Source organism: Amphibalanus amphitrite, unplaced genomic scaffold (genome assembly GCF_019059575.1).
Source record: "Amphibalanus amphitrite isolate SeventyFive unplaced genomic scaffold, NRLGWU_Aamphi_draft 000376F_arrow, whole genome shotgun sequence".
In the NCBI taxonomy this organism is placed as follows: Eukaryota; Metazoa; Arthropoda; class Thecostraca; order Balanomorpha; family Balanidae; genus Amphibalanus; species Amphibalanus amphitrite.
The window spans coordinates 391017-415082 of NW_024881870.1; the positions used below are offsets into that span (position 1 = coordinate 391017).

Consider the following 24066-nt stretch of genomic DNA (forward strand, 5'->3'; position numbering starts at 1 on the left):
CCATTTAGTATGGACTTAAGTCTCAAACCGTTGCTAAAATGTCCGAATCAAATTAATTGGTTAAAAACATTTCAATAAGCAACGTCAGTGCGGATACTTGTCCGCTCTATCCTCATTCTCAACCATGCGTAAAGAGAAACATGTAGCTTCGAGCTGCCAACACACACACGCCTGTTGTGTTTTGTCATTCGACACGAACATTTCCAACGGAAATGAGCCCGATGACTGGCTGTTTTCCGCCTTCTAATCCATCATCTCCGCGCGGAATCCGCCAGTCACCCCATCAGTACTGTTTCTCTCACTCCACTCCGTGACAAACACTCCCATAACTCCCCAACTCGCCGAGTCACTCCGCTCCAAACAGCACGCGTACATACAATAACACATCTCGATTTATTTCCCAAAATAGGCGACCACACCGACACAACAAGGGGTGGCGGGGACGAGCGAATGGAATGTGCACTGAGCTCTGGGCGACCTGCCAGCTCGCCTGGACAGGTCACGAGGTCACGAGGTCACGGGGGTCACTGGGGGGTCACAGGGGATCACAGGGTCAACATGATAGTCCAGGTACGTGGCAAATCGTGATGGGGAGGGGAAGGTAAGTCCGGGATGGAATAGTCAGGTCAGGAAACCGTTTTTGTCACTTGTCAGAGAGAAAGTCAATATTACGAGTCAGGTGACGGACCAATGAAAGGAAAGGCTGGAAGCAATGACAGTGGGGGAACCGGGATAGAAAGAGCACGGCAACGAAAAAGCTCACTGGGGAAACGGATGACTGGGTCGATTGTCACGTTTCAGAAACTGAAAGAATCCGAGGGGGCATAGATTTAATACTTACTTCGAATTATTTTCAAGGGCTTTACGTATTTCAAAAAGCGACCAGAGTCCAGAACGCTGTAATAAGAAACGAACGTAAAAAGAACCAGAGGGACCGCGTGCCACGTGCTTTTGACCACGATACGTGTGCCCAATTTTAGCAGTGTCCCCTTTGAACATCAAGGCCCGTGTGCGTGCACACCCTAGTGCGACAGACGCTACCCCGCCGTCGTGTCAAGGCAGCAACAGTGGACCTCTGAGATTGACCGCGACGGCTTCTGCCGGCCACAGGCGGCAAAGGCACGGTGGTGAGGACAGAGTGGAGAGGGTGGGGAGGATAGAGTGGGGAGGTGGGAGAGGGGAGATAAGGGGGTGCTGTCTTGGACCCTAGATATTGCGACACGGAGCGCCGTGTACTCGTTACACCCGGGGGAGGAGTGGTCAGGACACGGCCAGAGGCCAGGTCAGTCACCAGTTTGGCACAAGAAGGTTGGTCAGTTGCCGAGCGAGCGGAGCGGAGGGAGAGAGGGGCGGAGGGAGGTGGGGAGAGGGCGGGGAGTGTCCACACATCACGACACAATCCATTGGCAGGCTCGGACATTCAGTGCCGTGACAACAACACCAACAAAACAGGTGCGTAACAGCGGCGGCCGGCGGGCGGCGACATACCACGCCTCTGACCGACCGCTCCGACCGCCGCCGGCTCGCCCAGGTCGCACCACAGGGCCGGCCGGGGCCCGGACAGACAGCACAGACATGGCACGCCACGCGAGCTCAGCACGACACCAACAACTGGCTGCCCGAGGCGACCACACTACACTCGGCCGGTCCGCAGCTGGGTAAAGCACTGTACCGCAAACACACATACAACCGCAGCTCAGTTATAATTAACCTCCGCGGCGCTCCGGGATATATAATAAATAGCATGCTAGACTGACGACCAATACAAAACAAGTATCAAAACCCACGAAAACGAATAACCCCATTACAGTACAGTGGCGCCTCACTGAGGCACTAACAACCGATTCGACAGTGACAACGGCCACTCTCCGTGCTGAATTACACAAATGCAGGCACAAACGAAGGCATACGGGCTGGGATAAATAGTGCATTGAATCAATCACTCAACCAGTAGGGTCGACGCGCAATCGCCAGCGATGGAATGATGGCCCGCACTGCTAACATGATTAAAATGGTCGGGTAGACGCCAGGTCCATGCCAAGACGGTAGAGACCGCAGAAGGGAGGCGGTATAAAACAGGATCAAAGAAGGCTGCTTGAACCCGAAGATAATAAAACACAGTATTTGGTAGGTGAAAGTGAAGAATAGAAACAACGGAACCGACAGAACCGACACATAGATATCCAGACGAGAGATCAGACAGTCCGATGACCTAGGAATGGCTCCTCATTCTTGGTGTGGCGTCACGTCAGTCTTCAGGGCGTCATGAACGTCGCTCTCCCAAGGCACTTGCACCCACCGACCACTATCACAGACGGAACATATTTAGACCGGTCAGCCGCAGCGCAGCCGGGATCACAGAAGGTCCTTCAGGATGACCAGATCGTCCTCACGAGGACTGCAGTCTCCAGACCGTCCCCCACAGACGGGATGGTAACTCGGAGGACATAGTCCTCGGACTGTCCTCATGAGGACTGGAGCCCACAGAACGTCCTAAAGGAACGAGATGTTGGCTCCGACGGTAGCCTTGGGGAGAGAGTCCTCGGATCGTCTCACGGAGACTGGAGTCCTCGGGCTGTTCTCACGAGGACGGGATGTCCTCAGACGGTCTCCCGGTGGACGGTTGGTCTTCAGACGGTCCTCACAGGGCACGTAGTCCTCCCACTGCGCTCTCATCACGCCACCGAGGGCATACCGTTCTGCTCCAGACGCTCCCCTACCCCGCTGTACTCGCTCGTCCTGCGGGAGAAACAAAAAGCATAATCAGAATCAGAACAATAACGGTATGAGGGATAAGACGAAAAAAGTATCAGCCAGGGAGGGTCAATGATATCGTCAAATTTCATTCGTTCTTATATCTGAGTATAAGAACGTAGCAAAGTCAGCCTCCACAACAGCACTTTACTAGTTCATTACTCGTACGACAGCGAGAAAGAGTTGCAACAGTACAATTATCCCCTTTATCTGTAAGGCAACAGATGAAAACAAACACCTGTCCACATCAATCACAACACGGTCAACTTTCCCAGCAGCTGATACACCACAATCCTTTCATCTACTGGCTAATCACCAGCCAGACACCCCCTGACGATCCCGAACCCACCCCATACATATACCAACTAGAAATCCCCATGACTCCTCGCTCCCTCCCTCCTCTGTCCGTTGTCTGCTCTCAGTCGCCTGACCCACAGAGGCGGTCGATGGTGGCCACTGGCCAGGGCACGTGCCAGTTGGCGTCACGGACCGCAGTATATAACACTTGGCCCCTACCCCCTCCCCGGCCCGGCGCGGGTCTAGACCGGAAATACCATGCCGCTGCGACCAACACACCACGCTACAGGCCTCAGCCAATACCAGCGAGAGATATCGTGATAGCGAGACCAACCGGTGGCTACCGCGGATTCCAGGCAGCTATGACTTATGGATGAAATGTGAATTTGCATATTGTGGAAGCTGGAATAGCCAAGTTCGCCGTAATGGCGCAAAGGCCACCTTCGGAGAAGACGGACATCTGGATATCTATCGTGAACACTCTTCCACCTTTCACTCTTACCTATCCCTTCACCTTCCGTTCCGAGTTTCGACCCCTCCCTGGCCTGCCCATGTCCCAACCGGTACCCCCGTATCCCTTCCATGCCACCGATACTAACCTCACCACGGGTACCGACGACACACTAAACCCCCACTCTCCCCCAGATACTGACCTGACCACGGATACGGACCCCACTCTCCTCCAGATACTGATCTGACCACGGAGACGGACGCACCAAACCCTCACTCTCCCCCTGATACTCACCTGACCACGGATACGGACGACAGTGAGGTGCTGCTGGACCAGGGCACCGTGGAGAGAACCTCCATCGGGTGGCTCTCCTCGGCGCGGCGGCGGCGCAGCATGGCCCGCGCCACCGGCGACGGGCGGAACGTGTGCTGCAACGACCGCGTCACCAGTCTGCGGAAAGACAGGGGGGAAAGATCGTTAGACAATCGTTATGATACGGACATAACGACAGAATATGACGGACAGGTGGTATTAGAACAGATAGATTGATGGGCAGATGGACAGATAGACAGTCCAGTATGTGATTTTGGGTACTGCAATAGGAACACTGGCAATTAAAATGACACTTATTTATATACGGATACACACCTCCAAGATAAATATATGCTCACTGCGCAAATGATTCAAAGTTTCTGCCATATCCGGTCCTACAGCTCCATTGCACATTTCAATCGAATGTTAGTTCGAACTGAGCCATCCAGTCTCCAATCTAACCATCCCCCACCGGCCGGCGGGCCACAGCGCCGACCGTCCGCGCAGCCCGTCCGTCTACCGGCTCGCCGCCGCAGTCGCATACGTTATCCCCATATGGTGTGGAGGGATTGGAACAAGGCGCGGCGGCCGGCCGGGAGGTGGGTCGGGGTGGCAGCGCCGCACCTGGTCGGGGTCAGGCCGCGGTGAGTCAGAGTCAGACCGGTGAGTCAGGTGAGTTAGGAGCGAGAGTCATGGTAGCGGGAGGGGTCACGGGAGAAATAATGCAATATTTCTATTATGAAGATCGCATGCGATACATGACTGTATTTTAATGCGAATTACGGATACCTATTGAATTTGTGTAATTGAACATGGGCAGATTACGCCATGAAGGGCAGATGTAGACAAGAGTCGGTCGGTGAACTACATCACATGACTTACAACCTTGCATGCAGCCTAGCTCTAAAGTTTCAACCCAGCAAGATTACCATCCAGTCTGTTAAACTCGAATAGCACATTACACCCACGCACAGTTCAACCCATGTCCCCGTGACGCCACGCTACCCAGCCGTGACGTTCGTCCTGTCACGGCCGTCACCAGAGCCGTCACACGGCCGCCTGTGTGATGGTCTGTGACAGCAGCAGCCGGAACTGTCGGCCGCCCGTCACCCCCCCCCCCCCCCCCCGGTACGGAACTCGTGGGGAGAGGTCGCACTCGAGTCGGGCTTCAGAGAAGAGCGGGGGAGGGAGGCCATCTACCTAAAGCGGCACGCGCCCGACGATCGGAATGCATTTTAGAGGTCATTCAAATGTCTGCGGTCAGCGTTTGATCGAGGGACCCGCCGATCGGGATGGCTGTTCCACCGGTGGTCGGGGAAAAGTCATAAAACTGAGCTGATAAACCCACAGGCACCCGCAGTTGAGCCGGCAACAGAGGCGTGCCTAGCAACACGCCGTAGATGCTTATCGGAACACATTGTAATCCGCGTCGGCGGCAGATGCGTTGGCGATAACCGCACGACAGTAATCTCCAGAGACGGAAAGCCGAATGTTCGTGACGTGAAGTCATCGATCGTATTTTATGAGACAGGCCACGAGGCACCTAACCACCCGTAACCGCAAACATTGCGATGGCAGGCATGATTACTGCGTGGGATGCATATGTGTATCTATGGTCAATCGCGATGACAGCTAACAAATTTTGAAATGCTGACCCGAGCTCTCTCTCTCTCTCTCTCTCTCTCTCTCTCTCTCTCTCTCTCTCTCTCTCTCTCTCTCTCTCTCTCTCTCTCTCTCTCTCTCTCTCTTTCTCTCTTTCTTCCTCTTTCCAGAAAAGATATGCAGCGCTTTTCTAGGGATAAAAATCAACCGTATTTTTCCACCAAAACCCATTTAGGCGTTCCTCCCACTCACCTAGGCAGGACGGCAGTGACTCCGGCCAGGACGGCGGCCAGGTACAGAGTGGGCGAGTCCGTCGTGGCCATCTGTATGACCCAGTAGGAGCCGGCCAGGCTCGGGAACGCCAGACACACGGCGTTGTACACCAGCGCGAACACGAAAAAGAACACCAGCGAGAGCACGATGGCCGCCGCGTGGATCCACGTCTGTGAATGGAGAAAACGGCCGGTTACTCGTGTGTGGGAGAGAGCGCGAGGGCGCTGGAGAGGGATGTAAAGCTGGGGTAGGGGAAATACTAATGCGTGAAATGCACCTGCACAGGGCCAGGCATCGAGATGCAAGTCCATAGTCAGGGATACATTCCATACTTCTTTACTGACCCTCACAGTGAAATAAATCCTGTGCATAATCGACACACATCGCAGCAAGTTCTCGCATTTGTTTATAGTTTCTCGAAACAGCGGTTACACAACTACCCATATCGATAAGCGTCTTTTGCGCTTCCCCGTAACAGGCACTCCTACTTTGCATTTTCTAGGAACCAGTAAGCCATGGCATACAGATAAACCTCTCATGTCCTTTATCACGATGGACAGTCCGTAACACTACTGACACTCAAGACACTCTACACACTCGCTCTTTCTCGCGCGCTTTCCTCACTGTCAAGCCTGTCTATTAGAGCGCTGCGCTACCCATAACTCTCTGGATCCCCTGTTGTAGTGAATCTGAAAACCCACATCCGGCATCGTAGTAAAGCGCCTCATGAATGCAACACGGGAGGCAGACCTTATCAAATCATGTGAACATTGCCCACCTGTCTCTAGACTCGAACGCAAAAATACTCCGACAACACGCTCTGAAATCTGTTACTGAATGCCGATGTCGCCTGGTATACATCTATCAGCAGTTTGACCGGGCAAGATTTCATTCAAAGTCATACCAACAGATTCAATCACCTCTCGATGACCAATGGCGACCTTCCGGCGACCGCACCAGACGCCACCTGCGCGTTAGTTTGCCAAGAAGCCAGCCGCGCTACACGAATGGGGCGGGACCGCTGCGTTAAAATGTACATACGACCACCGAGATCCGTCCTGGCGGGCGGATGGGCGAGGGGGCGCCGGGACACTCACCCATGACTTGATCTCGATGCAGGCGTGTAGCAGCATCGTGACCAGACACATGACTGTGACGGTGGTGCCAAACTCCCAGATGTCCACCGACGTGTCCTCATAGGCCTGTGGGCATGCCGGGGACACGGGACTCGTTAGTAATACAGCGGCAGATACCTACGACTGAGCGTTCACCCAAGGCGGGATGAGATATGAATGTGTACGAAAAATGGCGGTGAGAGGCATATTTTAGATACTCAGCAAAGAGAAGGAGCGAAAAAGGAGATTGGTAGGAAGGGATAGAGGGAGAGGGACAAAGAGGAGAACATGAGCGGAATACTTGCTGCAACCGATCAAAGGATATCAACTGAATTCCACTATTCAGCGCTTTTCAGGGCGTTAAGCCGAGGCCTGGACTACAAAGTGCACACGATTTGAGAACACCCTAGAAACAGTATGAATTCGAGACTAAACAGTTCCCCAGAACAGTGTGGTGCAAGAGATGGGAGACAGACCACGCTGGATAGATCTCCGCGATCGTATAATCTATACATACACAAGCCAGCGTACGTAAATTTGAGAGCGAATTCTTCACAGAAGGAGCTAAATATTGAGATGATACTGAAGCGAAGAAGACGTGACATTGAGCTGATGCTCACTCTGCTCGCTATTCTACAGACGGCTACAACGTTATGCAAGCTTTCTCAAATATACCTACATGTGATTTGTAGGTTCTGAAGGCCACTCATATCGTCTGGTTAGCATAAACGGTAGTAAACCATCTTCAACTAAGAAAACAAGCCGGTCGAAATTCTTTCGTCTCTTCCGCGATAAAACAAGATGATGTTCAGTTTATGTGCAGTTAGCCAAACATTGGTCTCAAGGACAGAGAACGTAGACAAAGAAGTGAAATGATACACCACTGGCAACACTTCTTTTATGTCCTTCATAAGGACCGCTATGATATGCTACAAGTCAGCGCATAACATTTCCTCGAACAACCTAACAACCTCCCACAGAGACCCAACTCGTGAATGTGATCCCAAAAGTCCCCAATCCCAGCACGCACCTGCGCTGCGAAGAAGAATATGACTATGCTCTGGTAGAGGGCGTCGGCCATGTTGACCCAGAACGAGTGGGGTTTGTAGACCTGTGATAACCGGCCTTGGTTGTAGAGGTGCGGCTGTGCCATCAGCAGCTCGGCCGGACAGTCCTGGTCGTAGATACCTGAGGGAAACGGATTAAATGCACAGGTCAGACAGCTTAACGTCCAGGGATCCGACGCCACAGATGAGGCAACGCAGCAAAGTATCCAACGCGACGCTGACGTGTCCAGTGAATTCGAGAGGATGTCAGCAAGCACAGTTAAAAAACTCAAATATTTAAAGTATCTTCTATAATCAACATACCAATATCTATCTCTAATCTCACAAGCTCCACTTTAGCTCAGCCACTAAACTGTGAAAAACTTGTAACGTTCTATCACTTGTTGCAGGGCCACACCTCTCTCCGTCCTCACCGATGGCGAACGGCGGCAGCGATGTGAACATGAGGTTAAACAGCGACAGGTAGATTTGGTCGATCATCACGGCGCCCGAGAAGCCGCAGTACAGCTGATACCAGAAGATGACGAACACGAAGGTGGCGTTCTTGTAGAGGAAGTAGAGCACCATGCGCGCCAGGCGGTCGTAGCACCAGTGGCCGTGGACGAGCAGCAGGCGCTGCAGGTAGCGGAACCGGGCCAGCGCGAAGTCGGAGGCCATCACGGCCTGCATGCCCTCCTGGCCGGAGATGCCCACGCCCACGTCCGCCGTCTGGATCATCGAGACGTCGTTTGCGCCGTCACCTGGCGGGGGTGGAGGGAGGGGGGCAGTTCAATGTTCACTGCTCGGCAGCAGCTAATGAGGCACCGTCAATATTTTCAGGGCAATGCAGACTCCAAACGAGATAAAGATCAAACAAGATGAAGGTTCCTTACAAACAAGCAAAATCTTAACTGGATCACACTTTTTACGGTACTTCGCAAAAAGAGAAGAAGAAAATGCTCAACTTCGAAAGCGTCTCGGAGACACCTTGCACCTTTCTGAAGACCAAAAAGTGTCATAATAACAGCCCACATTCAAGAAAACTAAAAGCTGACTGGACCACCTTACAGGCTTCTCTATTGACCGAGCCAACGTATCGCTATCGAGCGAGCTCTCTACCCTACCATCCCGCCCGTGCCGCCACCTACCGACTGCCAGGGTGAGCGCCCCCAGCTGGTTCTTGACGATGCGCACGATGTAGGCCTTCTGCAGCGGCGTGGTACGACAACAGAGCACGGCCGAACAGTGGCCGGTCAGCCGCAGGAACGGGATCTGCAGCTGCGACCGAGAGTCCAAAAAGTACCTGCGCGGACAAACAGACAAACAAATGTTATGGAGAGCTGAAGAATGAGTAGCTTGATTTCCACTGTAATACTTAGGTTTGTCCACGACTTTTTGTAAAGTGACCAAGAAATCAGCTGTAATTTCAGCCTACGACAAGCAGAAAAATGGATACTATACTGGTCATACGCACAACCGACAAACTCAGCTCCTACAACACAACAATTGAAAAGCCTCCAAAACCAGCACCAACCGAGCCCCAAGTCCGTGGCCACTCACGTGAGCGTCTTTCCGTCGACGACGAGCGCCTTTTTGCCGCCGCGCTCCACGGTGCTGGCTGTGTCGGTGGACCAGAGGCTGGCCGGGGTGGGCGGCCGGCGCTTCCAGCCGCCGCCCCCGCCGCCGCCGCCCGCGCCGGCCACCTCCGCCCGCTCCCTCTCCAGCTGGTCCAGGTAGAAGTTGACGGTACGCTCCGCGGCGTTTTTACTCCTGGGGGAGAGTACAATATGGATCTATCAGGGGCAGTTTGAAATCTGGTGGTAGAGAAAGGCGCTGTGCTGTACCACATCATTGGCAGTATCCGCGTGTTTTAGTCTGTCGATATTGCGATAAGACAAAAATTTGTGGCACTAGCGGGACCGCTACGGTTATCCGGCGTGACGCCCTAGGCCATGGGAAACCTACGCCCTTCTGTACGCAAGTGAGCTTCCTCCCTCCGCCACCGGCCGTCCTTACCTGGCGTTGATTTTGATGACCTCCATGTCCTGGCTGAAGAGCCGACACGAGTAGGCGATGTTGATGGCCGTCTCCTGTTTGTCTCCAGTGAGCACCCAGACGACGATACCGGCCTCTCGGAGGGCGCACAGCGTCTCTGGTACACCTTCCTGCAGACGGTCCTCGATACCCGTACACCCTGAGATGGGGGAGGGGAGAGGGAAGGTTAGATACCAGTATGAGTATACCTTGAGATGAAAGAGGAAGGAGAGACGAGGGCAGGAGAGGGGAATGAGGGTAAGCTAATACCAGTACACCCTGAAAGGGGTGGGTCAGCTGGCAGTATGTACAGTCCACAGCATAATTAGTAATGTGCGGTTTCAGTCCTGGGTATGTTCTGCTTCTGAAGCTTAGGAATGATTAGCCAGACCACAATGAAACTTTGACTGTAGCAAACCTGTATCGTTACCCTTGCAGCTGCAACTTTATTTATTGACGTCTTCTTTTCAATCAGTCCGCATTAAAAAATCGCCAGTCAAAGCCATCTGTTGAGATTGGTAAAACCGCACATTACTTTAGCGGTGGGCTGTACACCTTGACAAGGGAGTGAGGGGAGGAGTTGATAACCATACGTCCTGAAAGGAGACTAGGAAGAGATGACAAAAATGCCTTGACGCACGATATTGGTATTTTGACAGTGCAAGCAGTCTATACTCGTATATTTGGGACCGATTAGTATTCACATGCATTAGTGTGAGTCACATGACCCACCCCAGTCCTATGCCCAGTGACTCACTGCATTAATTGAGGCCGCAACCAACCCCACTTTATATGACTCACGATGTAAATGAGGAGGGGTAAATCCATCCCTCACAACACACCTACGCCCCTTCCCAACCCGAACCAATGCATACCGAGCAGCTCGAGTCGGTTCTCCATGGCGGCGTAGGACCGCTGCAGCTTGTGTTCGCGGCCGCCGACCAGAGACTCGGCCTCCCGATGGGCGGTCAGCCAGTCCTGGTACTCCTCCTCGGAGAGGTTCTGACGGAGACGGGCCAGGGAGGTCACAGGGGTCATGCAGGTATGTTATAGCGGATCAGGTATGCGACGGCTATAATCGGGGCAGCTGGTGGTGATCAGGTAATATAGTCGTCCGACAGACTTCAGGCAGGTCAGAGCCGAAGGAATCCGAAAACGCACAGGTAAGTGGACTCAAAGAACCGTCAAAAGGGAACAAACGAGTCTAGGGTAAGATGGTCAAGACAGGCAACAAGCCACAAAACGGGACTGACAAACGAAGTGAACAACAGGCTGTCTGAAAATAAACAACTTCTCCAAGAAGTTATCAGCGAAAACAGAGACGAAAAAGATATGAGCTCACTCTAACACCCCAACATACGTGCTCCCTGTACACCCGTCGACTCACCTTTTTGGCGAGCACGAGGACGCGCAGTCCGCGCCGCGAGCTGACGTTGAGCTGCTGCTGTGTGCGGTAGAGGATTTCCTGCGACTGGTAGTCGGTGGCTGTCTCCACTAGGGGCAACATGTTCGAGTCGGCGCCCTGGAAAACAGACAGGTGAGAAGAGAGGTCAGTAGGGTGTGAAGACAGAACATCTCCACCAGAGGAATATATGTTCGAGTCGGCGCCCTGGAGACGCGGAGGAGGGGTCAGTGGGAACAAGAGTGGGATGGGTACGACACTCAAAAGGCAGGGAGAGAATGGCGTAGCGCCGTAGATTTGGACACTAAAAGTAGGGAGAGCAATGCATGTCCGTAGGTTGCTAGATCACTGCACTCAAGCAGGTCGAATAATGCTTAGATTGAGCCAGTTACATAAGTAGGATTCAAAATCAGACTGGATTGCTGTTCCACCAGACAACACTTCACAACAATACATAAGAAAACTTCGGCTAACACATGTATGTATGCCAAAATATTTAACATAAGTACGTTGCAAAGTCTCAAAAAATTAATCGACGTAATAGCATTTGAAGGCCGTATTAATTCATTTAATGGATCCTTCCATGTCCTAGCGTGCGTTAAGATGACAGCGGTCCCTCAAGAATGCTCGTTGCACGCAACGCTCTGTGCGTGAGGGGTCGGTTTGCTACAGTCTCCCGTCTTCGACCACAGCCCCATTCCGGTACGTGGGTGAACGTTGGCATTGTAATCCGACACGAAAATGTCATATCGGAGAAAGAGGTTCATGACAGTAATACGTCGTATCCAATAATGAGAACAATAGATACACCGACGCACAAAAGACGCAGTGCACCATCAATTCTACAGCGAGCTAAATCGGGTTCGTGCCCGCTAACCACCATGCGTTGCAGACAACTTTCACGGCGATACGTCTTTGCGTGATTGTCTCATTACTAGCTAGCTTTCTGATCACAATTTTTTTTTCTCGGGTCTATCAAACATTACCCAATGCGAGTCGATCGTCAAATGACCCACCTTCTCCCCTACCCAGTCACAGGTCGATCCGCATTGAACCATCGCGCCAGCCGAGCCCCGGCATCATTCTGACATAACCCGCTGACCGAAATCCCGTAAACCCTATCGACCTGGGAGTTACACCGCGCGCCGGGGGCTCGCATTTCACCAGTGGTCGTATCGCCAAAGACAAATTAACCTAGAATACCGGAGTGAAACCGCTCCGACGCCAGCGGGTCGAGTGATCGACCCAGCGTGCAATGTCTGCAGTGGGGAGTACCGGCGCTTAATAATGCAGGTCAACAGCTCAGCAGCAAGGTCGACACGGGATGCGTCGGTGGCACGGCGGCTGGTGCTGTAACATGTGCCGCGCGATGGGCCGCTGGAGGCTACATTGGACACGCGACTAGCCGTCTTAACCGACATTGGGGCAGAGCTAAATCATCTTACCTGTACCTCATAAACAAGACTCGTGACAGTGCCAACAGAGAGAAATTGGAATGCTAGGAATGCAAGAAATCAACAATGGACAATATGCATCAGCAAACAAATTCGTCATACAAGCAGCCGCACTCACATATTAATCCGCACTAACTCGATACGAAACATCCCAACATTGCTCACTTATTGACACCCCAGGCCAGCCTATACCAGAGCGAAAATGTTCAAATTTCAGCCCAGACCCAGGAACTGCTTGCTGAATAATATAACAAAACACAATACAGGACGTGTTTGTGAAGTACCCCTACATCATTCAATACACCCTGTAGCAAGGCCGTCTGAAAAGTACCCCCTGTACCAAAGTCCCACCTTTGTGTAGAGTACAATCTGCTGCGTCGCCACGTGCCGAAGGATGACGGACATCCTCTTCCTGTCCGAGTCGAATGGCAGCACGTTCAGGATCTCGAACTCCACCAGACCCTCGGCTGTGGACAGAGCGGAGGGAGACGATGAGAGAGAGGGAGTGAAGGAAGGAGGAGAGATGAAGGAAGGGGCGATAGTAATTGTGGTTACGGGGACACGTTAGGATGAAACATGGTAAGACTATTACCCAGAATACATTCTTGTGGGCGTTGACAAAACAACCTGCAAAAACAGCACTCGTAACAAATTAGGGAGTGTAGCTAGAATGAGTTCACAAAAATAAGGAACACAGAAAGAACACATAAGATGTCAAGTGTTGAGCAACACAGCAAGATGTAAAAATGTAACTTTAACTATCTACCCGCCATTTATTGTACAGCAATAACACCCCCACCCCTTAAACTCTACCATTACTTGTTCCGTGACTCCCCACCAGTCAGAGCTCACCTCTCAAGAACCCAGGACAGGCTCAGGACACGAGCCCTTCGATAAGGAGTGCAGGAGTAGGAACCATGCTGACAGGAGCCAGGAACATTTCCATCACAGGACAGGAGCTGGAGGAGGGTCACCAGGTAAAAATTAGTAAAATGAAATAATGTGTCGACGATTAACATAATCTCACAACAGATGACAACCAGCATGAAAGTGAATTGTTACGCAACACGTCATCATCAGTGGCATTCAAACATTACCATAATTCGATTGCTTTCGAAGTCGCACTGCACACAAAGCTACTTATTCATCGTATCACATCACCCAGTAACACTGGATAGTGGATTAGCACGGTGGAAATTGCAGCTCGGGCCCGATCAGCACCGATGGGCAGCCCACCGATCATCGACCGCTAATACCATGAATGACCAAACCTCCGGGACCGACCGTAAATGTCAACGACCCCGCTAACCCCAGAGGGAATTAGGGCGCTGTTACTGCACTCACCCATCACTCCCCGTCAGACCCACCTGGCAGCGACACCACCATGTGCGTGTTGGTCCTTCGGAGTAGTTTGACGTTGTACTTGTAGGCCGCCTCGACCAGGGCCATCTCGTCTGGGCTCTCGGCCTCGAAGATGGGCCGCAGCTCGCGCGGAGTGGGCGTGTTGGAGCGTGACGTCTTACGAGGGAGACTCAGCGGGAGAGAGAGCCAGTCGGTCTTACCGATGGCCAGCTTACCTGTGAGGAGAGGGGAGGGTTAGCACAGAGCGGAGCAGGGCCAGGGGACTGTGCAGTTGGGGCATTTGTCGAGGATTACTCGTCGACTGCCACATTACAACTTCCTATGGACTATACCGAGATATGCAGCACGCAGTACGGCTTCTGAAAAACGACTGTTGCATGATGACACAATCTTATCAATCAAACGATTAAAAACGGGGAGACAACAGCATAATAAAGTTAACTCTAACGCGACAAGGGAACCGAAAATGAGACTAGCAAACGGCGAAAGTTGTAGGCGGGAGCCATAACCAGCGGGACCGGGCATGAATTGATTGAAGCTGTCGTAACAGAGCCAACTTCGTCCATTTCAGCAGCGAAGTTAGCTCAGTTGGTCCATAAGCATATCGTTATGAAGCGCGTATCATATCTAATTCGTGCCGCACTACGATCTAACCAAGATCCAACCACTCAAAGATCAGCTGTAATAGTGGAATACCTATAAACATCTATTAGCAAATGTGAACAAAACCCACCAAGACTGATAAAAAACTTTCGAAGTAATTTCCATGAAAATCAAATAGATAGTTACTCACGTCTCCACTTTTTGGGCGTGCGGACAAAGTCCGGCGCGTCGCTGGTCTCCAGCGGCGCCTCCTCGGGCGTGGTGGCCAGGGTCTGGCTCTGGATGGTCTGGGAGCTCTCGTCGGCACTGTCCTCCAGCAGGGTGGTGCCAGAGGACGACAACTGGGGACAGAGAAATATGGTCAAGGTCAGTGGGTGGGCTTTAGTCGATACATTTTTGCCGGTGCTATAATTGTAATGGCAATCAGCGAGAAAATAGTAACATGGCAAAGGCATCGAAATACAGCTGTAAGCATCAAAACAAACTAGATTGCTTTCCAATGCATCGGTTATCCTTCCCTGTACGAGGGCGCCAAGCATGTCATATAAAAGATACCGAGCGGGTTAGTACTTTTGCAGACATGTGAAGCAGCCGCTTGGGGGCCACCTTGAGCCTATACCACAATTCGTTTAAAACCCAGCACAAGCAGACAGAAGGTCGATCGCACGTGTTTTCTGGTGCTATTTACTGGGCTAATTGCCATTCGAATATGAGGAAGCGCCGCTCTTGCAAAGCGCACTCTAATTGGTATTCATTTTACAGTTCTATTCCACCTGCAGTCGTAACTGACACATATGTATTGCCAGTGGAAAATGAAAATTCACCTCGTTTAACAAGGCAATTAGTCTCTGTCAGCATTCACGGATGTTGTCAGCTTGTATTCAAAGTGGCCGAGCGATGAACCGTTCACCTGCCGTAACTACAGGATGCCATTGCTCCACGAACTAACAGAACGCATTGGCAAATGCCAGCTGCATCGATATCAAACGGTCACTGACGGTAGGATCAATGACGGGTCCACTCCCGGACGATTGGGACAGCGTCCCTATGGGACAGTTACGGCTACCGCTGGGCGGTCGACATGACAATCCTTCAGGGCTTTGAGGTCACGATTGTGGCGTACCGCAAAATAAAATGGACCGGAGACGGTGAGACCTCGCGCAACGTTGTAGCAGTATTGATATTGGTTAGTCCCGGAACCGACCGAGGCGAATTAAATGGATGTCAGGACGGTGTATCGACCATAAATTTGAGACGTGCGTCACATTCCACAGCCTGTGAGTCTCGAGCCGGTGACCTAGGTCAGCCTGAAGTGGCCCCAGTCTGACGGAGCGGCTTCGCGAGAGCCATGATCACATCGGGTAAATATCCAATTATTGCGGCAATAGCAGCTGGAGGGATCAACATAAATGTTGCGGTAATTACACTTACGCTGTAAACATCAGTAATATCACAAAACATGACAGTGAAAGTAAAATAAATACTCTGTTATCACAGGTAGTCCCTGCAAATTACTTCAAATAACGATCACGTGCTCAATTGATATTCGGCAGCATAAACACATTACTCCACGTCTAACACCGAGGGACCACCTATAACTTCGCATAACGACACACTCCATTCCGTAAGCCAATGTCATTCCCATTGTGCAATGACCATAGTGTTACCGGCGACTCCTTCCATTGTCGCCAGTGTATGTCCGTCGCGGGGCAACGGACACACAAACAGGCGTTCCCCTGGCCCTCGCTACGACCCCCTCCCACCCTCAGCCGAACGTGCGTGGCAGGCCGTACACCCACTACCCCAGTCCTAATGACCTCGCCGATTGGACATTACGTCAAATGTCAGGACATCGATTCAAACGTGTCAGTAGAAGAGACACCATCTTTGTACACAGCAACACAGCAGGTGAAGTACATAAAACATGTGCAGTTGTACATCAAACATGGGGAGGGCTATGTACGGACGACGTTGCCAACCGCAAGAAACGACACGTCCTGGATAAAAATCGCCAATAGTTCTTGGAATTGCGCGGATATGTTTGCTATGACAACGAAGGAAATGCACTGCACAAATAGCAAGACGATTACCACCTGTGGGTCTAATAAAACGATCGTTCCAGTATCATTACTTCGGTCAATGCAGCTTTTGACATCAGTGGTCGCTAGAATAAACTCATTTGGATCTAACAGCGCTTTTCTAATAAGTACGAAACAAACAGCAAACAATGAACAAGAATAGTAGCAGTGGGCAACTGGCTGACCCATCTTAAACTACCGAGAGCCGATCCGCTTTCCGCCTCCTTCTCGGCTACAACGTAGCGGTCTGCTAAGCCACACTAGCACGCAGGGGGCATGAACGGTGCACAAACCAGGCATGAACTTCCTCGCAGCGGCACGCTATAGCGTCATCATGAGCCTCAACAGTAGTCGTTAGAACGGGGCACGTGCGGTCAGTGTGGGTGACCTGACGTGACAGGAACTACCGACCGGGAACTGGAACCGACGCCGATAATATATACTAAATCATAGAGTTGTGTCCGTATCATGCAAAGCGAATTAGCAATTCATAGCGTTTTAGCCTCGAGTGTAAAAAAACCCATGCAACTAAAAGAATGGATTAAAACCATCCAGCCAATTGGACTTCATGCAGATTTGCACGCTGTATCTCTACAAAAAAGTAACTAGATTCATTCCCGTATGTAATTATTGCATCATAGTAAGTGGGTACTGGCTAGTCCACCATAACAATACCGTAAAACTCTAAGCACTCAGCTAGGCCGTCTAGTGCAAATCGACCCGGCTCACAGTCTCACCTTGTCTTTGTGCGGGTGTTTGGCCACCACCACTGTGTTACAGCAGGCCATCAGCAGGAAGAAGTCGCGCACCCGCGCCGCGTGGGGTGTGAAGAGCAGCTCGCCGGTGTGGTTCACCACAGACAGCTGGATGTCCATGTGGCTCAGCTCGTCCTGGAGGCGCCGGTTCAGCACAAACGACGGCTTCTCGAACTGAAAACCACGGAAAGGGACGGGGCGGTCAGCGAGGGATGTGGAACGGAAGGATGGGCATTCATTGGCCAGAGGCATGGGAGCTTCATGGTGAGCAATTGAGTATAAGCTGCCTGTCTGTAAAGCTGTTAAGATTTTTTTTTTTTGAAACGCCAAACAACGAGTATCGATCTTCATAAATTAATTCAGAAATCGTTCATGAAAGCATCGTAACAGCAATTTTCCGCGATCTGCGCCAGTCTTCGCCCTTGCCCTTGACAGTATGTTTTCAAATATACACCCTCATCGCCGCGCGTGCCACAGTTATCATGACGTGTTGCACACCACTTCCTGTGACGTTCTGCGGAGCGGACGTCAGAGTGAGGCCGAGCTGACTGGCAGAGGGCCGACCGGCACTATCGGGACACAGTTCCGGTATCACCCGGGACTTGAACTGTGTCCCGTTTCACAGGGCTGGGGATATGTAGGAAGTGTCGAGGAATAAAACATTAACCAGCCAGCCGGTCGGTCGGTTGGGTGATAAGCGAGCACCAGGCAAGGTGATTCAAAGGAGGGCAGGTGGGACGAGAACCACTTAACGTCTTCTAGAGAGACTGACGCCTAACGAGAATGACCAGATGTTGACTGACATCCTGTTGCCGACCTGACACACCTACCTTGCCGGTGCCCTCCATCACAGCGTCGTGGCTGTAGTCGATCCCGCCAATGGTACACTGTCGAAAAACCATCTTGTTCTCCGTCAGGGTGCCCGTTTTGTCCGAGAACAGATACTGCACCTGAGGACACGGAGGGCGGAACAAAGTCAGATGCCTGGACACGAAAAGCGGAGCAGTCAGATGCCTGGGACATGTTAGGCAAGGGCGTTAGCTGCCTGAGACACGGTAGGCGAGAGAGGTTAGACGCCTAGGATATGACAGGTCAAATGAGTCAGACACGGGCGCAGGACCTGCTGTCAATGTTTAAGAAGTTGGGGAAACCGTAATCCATGACAATAGTGGTGGATGTCCATGGGTGGTATGGGAGTGGTAATCCATGACATCTGTTGCCACGGTGTCAACTTCAGCGTTGGCATGATATAATCATTGAAATGGGTTCTATACAAATTACCACAGAAGGAAAAATGAAAATGGACGGCGACATTCAGGTTATAGGATCCAAAGTACAGGCGCAATATTCATTCAAATGATGCATAGCCCCCCGCATGAAATGTCGCACCACCAATATAACACTGCTCCACAATACGCCATAGCAGTGACATCATTGCTGAGCTAAAACCAGGGCCATAAATGTCTCGCTCAACCTCACGTGGGCGGGTTTCTTACAATGAGCACGCAGCGGCAATGGCCATTGAGTCGGCCACGGGTCACGCCACTAACACATTAGCCACGGAAGGTGAGACGATACGGGTGGGGTCAGGGGGCAGAGGGGCACCCCGGACTCGGCTCGCGCAGCCTAGCAACGCGTCAACAGGGGCGTGGGGAAGGGGCCAGGGGTACGTACGTGTGTGTGTAGGGGGGAGGGAGGTGAGACGGTCTTGAGAGTGATGGCGGGGGTCAGCTTATTAAACAACTGTAATAATTCTAAAGAGCAGTAACTGCCAGAATACTACGAGGATCCAGAAACGAGTTGAAACAACCAATAGCCATCATTAAGATATCTGACTACAAGACGTGAGGTCCACTTAAAAACGTACGCTTTTGTTATAACGATATTTCTACATAGTAGCAACGTAAAAATAGAAAATATCTCACTTACGACTACCTAAACAAATGGCCTTGGGCGGCATATGAGCCACCCGAGGGCTGCAGCAGAATATTCTCGGCATATGCCCGTTTTGCCAAACATATTAACAAACTAACGAACTTGGTGCAGCTTTGTTTTATTATTGATGAGGCAGCAACTTTGAAAAATCGTGCCTGAAGAATGATCTTGTGCGTGACCGGTAAAATTACAGTCGCACAGGACAGTCAAAGAAAATTAATACAGTTAATAGGCACTTTGTAGCGAAAGTATTCCACGGTTCTTATGATTGTACAATCACATACTATGTACACAGCTAAGAAGCACGCGAAAGATCCTACGCCTAATCAGAGGTGCATCGAGCTTTGTCCTAAACGATTTATCACTCTAATAAAAAGCTTTCCTCCCTCTGCCTCCCTCCCTCTCTCCACCCCTCCGCTCTCACCTGCCCCAGCTCCTCTGTGATGTTGAGCGCGCGGCACTCTGTTCGTTTGTTGGTGCCCGAGTCGTACAGCTCCAGATCGTTATGGATGTGGTACACCTGCATCAGCTTTATGATCTCCAGCGTGACGTACAGCGACACGGGAATCATCACCTGCAGGGAATGATACATAAGTGTTAACATCACTTATTCACCACCTACTGGCAATGATACACAAATCGTTAAATGGAGGGGGAAATGATGCAGGGAACATCAAATTGAAACGACACAGTGTCCGTCGCCTGGGAGAAGAAAGAATTAGGGACGAGCTACAGTGAGGAAGAACACAACCAAATAATCATATAGACGAAAATCGACCGGTGTTTATCACAGGAAAATGGTATTGACATGAAGTACACCCTTTGCAAGGTAAAAGCTGTAGACAAACGGCCAATGGAGACACGGTAAGGGTCAAGACAACGACACCACGCCAAACAGTAGGCGTTGGTAGGTGCAGTAGCCAGTAGGTGTTGGTCTGTATGTCAGGAAATGTAACGATGAAACGCAATGGACCATCGCATGCCAGCTCAATATGAGATGACTTGGGACTTCGGACATGACAGGATCAGGCATGCAGCGACAAACGAGTGACGACACAAGTAACGACATCAAAGGTCATCCACATGTCCCTTGACACAGATTCAAGAGAAACGATGCATCGTACATTGTAATGGGCGCAAATGTCATTCAGCCAAGATTACTTTACTACTCCATTCAGCAGCCTGTAAAGTTATTTCACGAAGAAAAATGTATCACCCGCAAACAAATGCGGTCATCAACAGCGATAATCTTACGCATCCCCACCCACCAGTTTCCAACTCGTTAGCGATCTGGGGTAGCGCAAAACAATTCTGCTATCAGCGGCTATAATGGATAACATAATGAACTTCAATTCTGATCGGACAGTCGCCTCCTACTACCTGACACACATACAAACAGGCGACAATTACAGAACGATGTCCCAATACACCGCGCAATTTCGCCATCCAGTGTCATTAGTGTGACATGGGCTCGCTCACTGAGGAGTCTTCAAGGACACGATGAGCATAGCTAGACACAACACCTTTAGGCAAAAAGGAAATATACATAGGTAGGTATCTTCGGTCCCGCCTATTATAAAAAGACGTAATTAGAAGAAAAAAAAAACATTGAGTATAACTTTCAGTTGGCACATTGGGTGCAAGATAATGATATCGGTATTTCGACATTTAAACGATAGTGACGTCACTGTGCCGAGTTGTTAATCACGCGTTTGTGTCAGGTTGCCATGAAAAAGGGGCAAACAAACCGCGATGACGTCACAGTTGTGCAGGACGAATCGTTCACGGGTCAACTCGAATACAACGCATAAATGCATGGACGCTGAACCGGACAACAGACTTAGTTTGAAATAAACGTTCCTTTACATAACATGCGTCGCAAGAAGAGATACATAATGCATAAACGCTGGGTATTGTTAAATTATCCCTAATATTGTATATTGTAATGTATAGCCTTCGTCCACACAATCAACTACATGAATATTGCATGTTTTCCGCTAAATAAAGGCGCAACGCTCACAGCGACTCATCCACCGTTTACGACGCAGGCTGTTCGGTACATCACAATGCCTATTGCTGGAGCAGGTGTGCTACACTACAACTGCCGTGTTGTGTAACTCATACAGGCTGGACCAGCACCAATGAGGACTGTAAATTTGCATGTAGCATCGCTGTGCCATCAAAGGTAATGAATGCATACAGTTCATGACTTATTTACAAGGAAGCGTACCGTTGATTGCACTAATACTTGCATCCAAGAAATTGGTATTCAATTTACTATTTACTACATGGAGTCATGGACATTACATCGATGGAAATATACAATAAGCGTGCAGTGGTAATGAGCAAATAAATAAGCGATACCTGTTACAGAACTATACAGCTTAGTATTGCGTAAAGCACGTCGTCTGTTTGAGCCCATCTCTCCTAAGCGGCTCCTAATCTACCTGTAGCTTCCATCCCGTCACTAGTGCGGAAGGTTCAGCACGTCGGATTAGTGTCGGAGCGGACCGCTCAGATCGCTCGGCGTGCGCCGGGAATAAGCGTCACTTTACGACGCACGGCGTCACGGAGCGTCGTCACGGAGCATCGTCACGGAGCGGCGTCACGGGACAGGGCGGCCGCAGTACTTCGCGCCGGCCATCGCGGAACGAGGGCGTTACCGTCACACGATCCGAGTCCCGACCGCGCTGCTGCAGCGGGATCTGCTCGTATCGTCACACCCGTGAGTCGCTTCCGTGAGTTGTGAGTTCCTTGAGTCGTGAGTTCCCGTGAGTTGCACGCCGATGTGACTTGAACGCTTCCGTGAATTTCCTTGTAACCGCGCATCCCTAGAAGCAGTGAAGTTAGCCCTGCCGTGACGGCCACGGACTACTGTTTGAACAGCGATGCTGACTTTATAATGCAGATTCTATCGACGACAGCCTGTTGCACACAAACTACACTACTTGAAACGACTACGGAGCTAGGCTCACAGCACGCCAGCTATAGGGCGGCTTGCACGCAGGATTCGGTGGATCCCGTTGCGCTTAAACAGATGAGGTGTCCATTACTTACATATTTTATCTATGCAGTGACCTATCTGGCCAGGTGGGAGCCCCCTTATCGTAGCTCATTACACAATTATGCATACACCCCGCACCTGGGAATAACATCAGCTTACCGAGCCTACAGTCAGCATTACTTCAAGGTAACTCTACCTTGATGACGGCGCTGTTAGCTGAGCCAGCGTAAAACAAATGAGTCACATGATACCCGTGTCAGACGCTCCACCGCATCACACGTCCCATCTGATACCAGCATAAGATCTCAGCTTACTTCTGAGTACCCTCATGTCATCTCCATTCTCCATCTCTCCCTGCATTACAATCACAGGCTATAACACGCCAGCAGCATGTTCACGTACCTGCAGGATGATGACGAAGGTCCAGAAGGTGATGAAGCCCTCCAGCGGCGGGTTGAGCGAGTTGTACGAGTAGGGGAAGAAGGGCACCGTGTCCGAGAAGCCGCCCAGCCACAGACCCGAGCCGGTAGCGCCGGTGAAGCAGAGCAGCAGCAGGATGATGACGCAGTAAATCACCTCCATGTTCATCTGCCGCTCCAGCTTGGAGCGCTTGTAGCGAGGACCGCCGTTGTTCAGCAACGCCTTGGTCTCGTGACCTGAGAACGGCGGTAGGGCTGGTGAGACAAGAGAATGCCGAAGAGAGAAACTACACGGGTATCGCAGCCATAAGCTATGTGGCGCATGAGACACGACCGAGGCGGACGGGTGGGCCATTAGGGCGATAATTATGTGCAGTAGGTGTAAAAGGTTGCAATGCAGCGCATATCCTTATAACGCATAATATAGTTCGTGACCTTATAGAGAGCGTGGCGAAATATCAATCAAGCGATACAAGCTCTTCAGCTAAATATGGAATGGCTGCTGCTGGTTACTAAAATATCTTGCCTCCCACTCCATGTCGCTTTATACAGCAGTCCCATTTTGGCATCGAACTAAACGTCATGCAACAGCAAAGCAAAACAGCGGGGTTTCAGCGAAGATGCATGTCGAGAAATGACACTACCTTCAATCTACATACGAGACTTCACATGACATCTAAATTTGCATTCTCAACCTTCAAATACCACCAATATACGACGTGGCTGCGGATGACCACAAATGACGCCGAAATTACAACATGTACCGCACGTGTCAGTTCGACGGCGCCCACATTCGCACGTCTCCCACCGCGGTGGGAACTTGTATCCCATCGGTCACAGCTGGCGGACAGGTACCAATCACAGACGGAACAACTGCGCACGATAGCGCCGAGAAACACGGGAAACCGGCTTTACAGTGTATCACCGATTTAACGATATCAAATTTTGGTGGATGACTGGGCCAAGCTAAGCAAAAACAAATAATTAAAAAGGAATAGTGGATAAAATGACTATAATTTGAAGACATTCGTTGGGCCTGAGGGCTTTAGCTGCTACTAGTCTCATGTCCAGATTTGCAACACATAGAGCTTGGCTCCAATGTAATAGCTGGACGAAGTCACAAAATAAATGTAACAGATAAGCTCTTTATCGCCGGACTCGCCAACGTCA

General features: G+C 50.9%; 1 protein-coding gene across 1 annotated transcript in view; it reads right to left on the bottom strand.

Annotated features, from left to right (window-relative positions):
* Positions 1–374: 374 nt before the first annotated feature.
* Positions 375–24066, bottom strand: part of LOC122389924 (phospholipid-transporting ATPase VA-like) — a 65476-nt gene continuing 41784 nt past the window's right edge. The window contains exons 5-22 of the mRNA XM_043382430.1: positions 22880–23133; positions 19898–20047; positions 18369–18488; positions 17521–17712; positions 14896–15046; positions 14108–14317; positions 13092–13207; positions 11272–11406; positions 10760–10886; positions 9867–10044; positions 9411–9620; positions 8999–9153; positions 8285–8611; positions 7835–7992; positions 6787–6891; positions 5669–5859; positions 3797–3952; positions 375–2739 (exon numbers count right to left, since the gene is read on the bottom strand). Coding sequence (XP_043238365.1) covers positions 2676–2739; positions 3797–3952; positions 5669–5859; positions 6787–6891; positions 7835–7992; positions 8285–8611; positions 8999–9153; positions 9411–9620; positions 9867–10044; positions 10760–10886; positions 11272–11406; positions 13092–13207; positions 14108–14317; positions 14896–15046; positions 17521–17712; positions 18369–18488; positions 19898–20047; positions 22880–23133 — 2999 coding nt within the window. The 3' untranslated portion in view covers positions 375–2675. The remainder of the gene's footprint in view (positions 2740–3796; positions 3953–5668; positions 5860–6786; positions 6892–7834; positions 7993–8284; positions 8612–8998; positions 9154–9410; positions 9621–9866; positions 10045–10759; positions 10887–11271; positions 11407–13091; positions 13208–14107; positions 14318–14895; positions 15047–17520; positions 17713–18368; positions 18489–19897; positions 20048–22879; positions 23134–24066) is intronic.